The sequence below is a fragment of the Primulina huaijiensis genome, chromosome 7 (genome assembly GCF_012295235.1).
Source record: "Primulina huaijiensis isolate GDHJ02 chromosome 7, ASM1229523v2, whole genome shotgun sequence".
Classification (NCBI taxonomy): Eukaryota; Viridiplantae; Streptophyta; class Magnoliopsida; order Lamiales; family Gesneriaceae; genus Primulina; species Primulina huaijiensis.
In genome coordinates, this window is record NC_133312.1 from 4,544,282 (window position 1) to 4,550,058 (window position 5,777).

The following is a 5,777-nucleotide window of genomic DNA, read 5'->3' on the forward strand; positions in this document are numbered from 1 at the left end:
TATGTTGATTCTACTTCCAAAAAAAATTCTAATAACAAGTTAATATTAGAATCAATTATTTATGAAATACTACTCACTTCAATTTTTCAGTTTTTTACTTCTGTTTTCGAACAATACACTTCTGATTATAACTACTTCTTCATATTCTATAAATTTAATCACTTCTATAAAATAAAAATTGTGCAAACACTCACTTAATTTAATCAAACTCTCAAAGGGTCTCATGATGATTTTGACTATTCCAAAGAGATTAAGATATTTTAGTAAAGAAATAAAAATATGTTCGAATACTCTTATCTCCAATAATTTTGGGAAAGAGATGTGTATTATCTATCCTATTAAGATTTTTTTAAAATTAAAAAACCAGTATTAGATTCATCTATTTATCAAATATTCACGATTTATAAATTTTCAACTATTTAATTTTATTTTAAAATATCACACACAATTAAATTTTTTCACTTATTCACAATTTATAAATTTAATTACTTCTCCACTTTACTGACAGCTTAATCAATTACAATTGGTAAATAGTATGCCAGTTTTGATATCCGAGTCAACCTATACGATACGTACGCATTCGACCCAAATTATCATTGGGACTCAACTTGGCTCAATTGAGAAATAAGAAACAAAAAGCTATAACAGTTCTAGCAAATAATTTGCAGCACAGGACAAAAGCAAACTTTAAATGAAAAACATTTGTAAAACAAATAATACATAATTAGAGTGAAATAAAGACTTCAAATTTATTCAATTACAGCAACAAAATAACATAAAATAAAAGAGGTGGTACGTGCTATATATCTAGCATTGGAAGTTAATTATTTAAACGATAAATGCCGACAATACAAGTTTTTGTTGAATCATCCGATTGGTGCCGCTTCCATTAATGAGATTTTGACCAAAACTCGACCTCATAATGTCCCATTATTTTTCATCATATGGGATTCAATGATATAATTGAATAAAGGGGATTCTATAATTACATTCAATTCAGTGGATCGGAACTCGAACCTACGAGTCTTGAACTTCATTATCACATTGATTTTCAAGAATCAAATATAGAAAACATATCTAGCAACACTTTACGTTGATTCTTCCCAAACCTTCTTCCTCGGGGAATTGAATGTGCCGACAAGTTTTCAACAGGTGAACATGGCGAATCAAGAAATAGAGCAAGCCGGGGTCGCAAGAGGTTCAAGTTAATATAAGTTAGCATTCCGATATCATACTTCACTAATCTCTCCTTCCTTGCATACACCAACCTCCATAATCAAGATTTTCTTGTTCGAGCTCAAGACACGGCAACAGTTCCTCCTCGGAGACTGCCCAAAAGGAAAAAACAACTCAATATCGGCATTGGTAAACTGGATACGGTACTAATCAAAAGTTCTAAATTCAAGAGACATTAAATTACATGTTAATATCATAAAGCCACTGAGCTGTCAGATTAAACTGTTAGTTTATGGCGTTGTCGTTACAAATTGTTCTCGACAATGAAATCTAAGCATAAAATTGACTCTTGAGGTGTTATTTTCTTCGTATTAAATTATAAGTGGGGTCTAGCCGAAATAAACCCTCTCCCCAGATACGCCCATCAATCGAAAAACAGTGACCTTCCATGGAAAATGACAACATTTTTCAAGCCCCAAAAAGCAAAACAAAAGTTACATTCTATCCCTGAAGATCAATTACGTAAAATTTGGAAAACAGAGAGAGTTAGATTATGCGTAGGCTATTAAAGATGGGAGAATGTAGCTTACCCTGTCCCATAGATGTGGATCGGGTTTCTTGTAAACCTCCACTCTCTCAATATCACTGGGATTAGCCATTTTCCATCTGCACACGGGATGAGGAACGTTATGTCTGGTGTACTCGCTCAATGTTTGTTTTGTTCGTGAGTCCATCCTAGCCCTCGACATGTAGAAAACAAATGGTTTTTGACAAGGGTTCCTCATAACCGGCCTCGTGTTGAATGCGTAAGCCGTGTAATCCGATCTTTTGTACCAATTCAAGAAAGTCCTCGATGGCATCTCTATCTCTCGAGCTGACATAACCCCACGAAAGATTTGAACAGCAAACCCCCAAGACACCGATAAAGTCCAATCATTTGCTTTGTGATAGCAAATAGATTGTTGCATCAGGCCAGCAGAGTCGAGGTTCATTGGAAGTTTCAGCCGTTTTAAAGCTTGCACTTGAGTAACGTTCGGGAATATTGGCTCAACCACGTCTAGGTGGTGTAAAGAAAGCAATGGCGTGACAGGGTGTGCAGCCAGAAGACCAAATAAGTTCCCATAAACATCATACTGTATTGTCATCCACCAAGACTACACTGTTAGAATTAATTACAAACCTTTCGAAACTTTTGAAAGAGACTGCACAAAAGCAACAATAATTTCAATCACATTAAACAACCACATTTATATAAAATGACAATGACGTGAAACAAAATTTGTTGACAAAGTTCAGTGGGTTGACGAAACAATGATGTTGCACAAAAGCAACAATAATTCCAATCATACTCAACAGCCACATTTCTGTAAAACAACAATTAAATAAAACGATATAAGTTCAGTGGATTGAGGAAAAAATGGTGTTGCATGGTCATGTCCAAACCGCTGAGACTGCTAGATTGATACAGTTAATGATTAAGTGGAACCCAGACTTGTGATTATAACAGGACACACTTGAATGGAATCAAACCAGCAAATCCTGGTCGGTCCCGCTTCGTTGTAGTACATATGCACTTCAATACTTCATTGGATTCTTGAGTTGTACTTTTTTTTACATAACGAGACCCTAACTAAAAACAAAAAAGACTAGAGAATTTGGAACCCCAACACCGGAAAATCATTGCTATGGGTCCAGAGACTTCAACAAACACATTTCCCTACAATCAACCATGCATTTTTTCAAACATCGCAGGGCCCAAAGCTGCAATTTTCATATTATTTTAGCTAAAGGATAAAACTTTCAGTCTCACATTGAACAGTTCTAGGAAAACCAACAAAAATCAGGATCTCCACTAATTCAACAACTATCCCGCAACAAAACCTTGCAGATTTCCGGTACCACTACCAAATGCACTGTAAATTAAGCCGAAAAACCAACGAATCCATAAAAATCAAAAGAATAGAAAGCCATCCAAAAACAGGGGAAAGCCAAAATATAAACAGCCACAAAGGGAGGAAAAAATTATAAAATCAAGGAAAAGATGATAAATTCACCTGGTGAAAACCAAGTTCTTTGGTAAGTGGAACCCCAAGTTCAGCCATGCAAGCCTGCATTCTATCATCAGAACCATACAATCCAGGATATCTCTGAATACACTTATCCTGCATCTTCTCCAGAGCCTTAGCCAAAGGATAACTTATAGCGAAACCTCCACCTCCATACGCCATGCTATAAGAAAAATATATGTTCTGCAAATGGCTCTCACTCAAACTCCCTATATAATAATACTGATTATGATCATATTTATTTAAAATCCTAATCAAATTATCAGTAACAAACACCGTATCATCATCTCCCATTACAAACCATCGCACATTATCCATTCCTAACCTTAAAGTCTCTGAAACTATCCTCGAAATACGGATTGCTGACCGGTGGCCCCGTTTGTTTTTATAAGCAAAACGGGAAGTGTCACCGGAGATTCTCAACTCTGGGAGGCTTCCACTTTCGTTTTTGTAAGTTTTCACGCTGCTGTCAAGCCAAACAATCCCTCGCATTTGCTTTTCAGGCTTCCACCATAGTTTAATGTACTCTTTCCGCTTATCCCAAAGCTTGGCCGAAGCTGCAATGCCGAATACTATGTGTTCTAACCCGGATCTGTTTTGTTCAGTAAAATCTTCTCGAGTTTTTACTTTTCCGATTCCGCCGCCCAATTGCGACGGCATAGAGATATTGTTCGATGATGAGATGAATTCGCTCACTGGCTCGAAAATATGAACACTGTTGCGCCGGTTGATGAAAATGTCCTCGTCGCAAGAATTGTGGGAAGAGGAAAGTAGTTTCAGAGTGTACACCAAGTACGTAATTGAAACGAATAAAAGAAGCCATACCATTAACCTGGGTAAGCCCTTATTTTGAGCCGGCGCCACCACAATCGCGGCCGCCCCGGAGCTTCTCACTGTATCCCACGTAAACTTGTCTGAATTATTGTGAGCTGCTTTCATTTTTCTTCACCGAAAAACAAAGAAACCCCAGGAAACAGAAACAAAATCCAACATAAAAAATAAATAAAACTTCCGATAAAGCTAAAATCTTTATCTTTTGAATTTAATGGGTATGGGTTTTTCCTCAACTTTCTCGGTAGGCGATAATTTCTTGATCAAGAGAAAGCTCAGATCCGGAGAAAAGAGAAAAGGGCTTAAGATTAATTAATGAAAATGAAAGAGAGGATCGAAGAAAATCAAATGCAGAAGAAGACGAGAAATCATAGGAAAAAGGGATAGATTAACATGCAGAGATGCAAGGCTGCCGAGTTCTTAATATAGAGCTACCCTAAATTAAAAATATATAATAATAATAATAAAATAATAATAATAATAATAATAACAAATACATTTAAATAACAATTAATAAATGTTTCTTTTATATTTTGGCACGATACACTATGTTAGCGCGTGACTCCGAGCACATAAGCAGTTAATTTATATTTATTATTTAAAAAATATATGTAACATTTATATATTAAATGTTAAGGATCACAAAATAAATATAATAATAATAATAACAACAACAATTATTCCTATTATGATTATTATTATTATATGGGTGAGAATTAAATTAAATGTTATTAGTGGCACTTTTGTATATTTAATTTTTACAATCAATTTATGTGTTTTAAGAATTAAATTACTAAACAAACCAATTGAATCTTATCAATTTTACTCATATTGATGGTTTTTTCTCAAAAATCTAATATACTTATTTTTTTTATTAATAACATTTATAGCATTTATTCCAGTGATCTTTATTTTTAATATATCAAATGTATAATATTTACAACTTGGGACATTTCTTAATTTCAGGCAAGTTCTGTATTTTACCCCCAAAAAAAAACATTATCAAAAAACCTATATGAAGCCAAAATGATGCGTTACTAATAACCGAAGGGGAATGCGAAACAAGCAAGGAAGTTTGTTAATTAATGTTGGTGGTTGGGGTTTTGTTTATGTTACTCACATGGATGATTTTTATATCCGCTCGACATTTGATGTGTGCTGAGTAGATAAATCATGGTAATTCATTTAACCATTATGTATGAATGAGTGATCATGATTCATCTGAGTGGATGAGAGTACTAATATAGGGTTAATGAGATCTTACCTATGTGGACACTACCCTCACTATATTTCAACGGATAAGATCTTGTCACATGTACAATTTTAAAAAAAAATGTGTCCTATATATGTATAGGCAAATCTTGGACATCCATCCTATCATTGAGGCAATGCCCACATGGATAGGATGAAATAAACCCTAATATAGATAACATCTCCCAAGTCACTTTGGGATAGATTAATGGGATGTTTTCCTTTTCGAAAAAAGGGGAAGGGGCTAACTAATTAATTAATTGGATTAGACTTATAATCAAACTTAATGTTAATTACGACTGGATTGACCTAATGTGTCTTTCATTTTCATTAGGTAATCTTGCTACCGACATTTTTATGTTATCCCGTTTGCATTTTATTTAAATTTATTATATTATATAATAAATTTAGATTCAATAAAAAATAAATGTGTTTGGATAGAATTATAAGGCA

The 5,777-nt window shown here is 34.2% G+C and overlaps 1 protein-coding gene across 1 annotated transcript; it reads right to left on the minus strand.

The window, feature by feature from the left end:
- Nucleotides 1-815: 815 nt before the first annotated feature.
- LOC140980080 (uncharacterized) lies at nucleotides 816-4,474 on the minus strand. Its single transcript, XM_073445751.1, has 3 exons — nucleotides 3,231-4,474; nucleotides 1,767-2,309; nucleotides 816-1,328 (listed from the first exon to the last, which is right to left on the minus strand). Exons 1-3 carry the CDS (start codon nucleotides 4,179-4,181, stop codon nucleotides 1,230-1,232), a joined length of 1,593 nt encoding a protein of 530 aa, XP_073301852.1. The 5' UTR covers nucleotides 4,182-4,474; the 3' UTR covers nucleotides 816-1,229.
- Nucleotides 4,475-5,777: the final 1,303 nt, after the last annotated feature.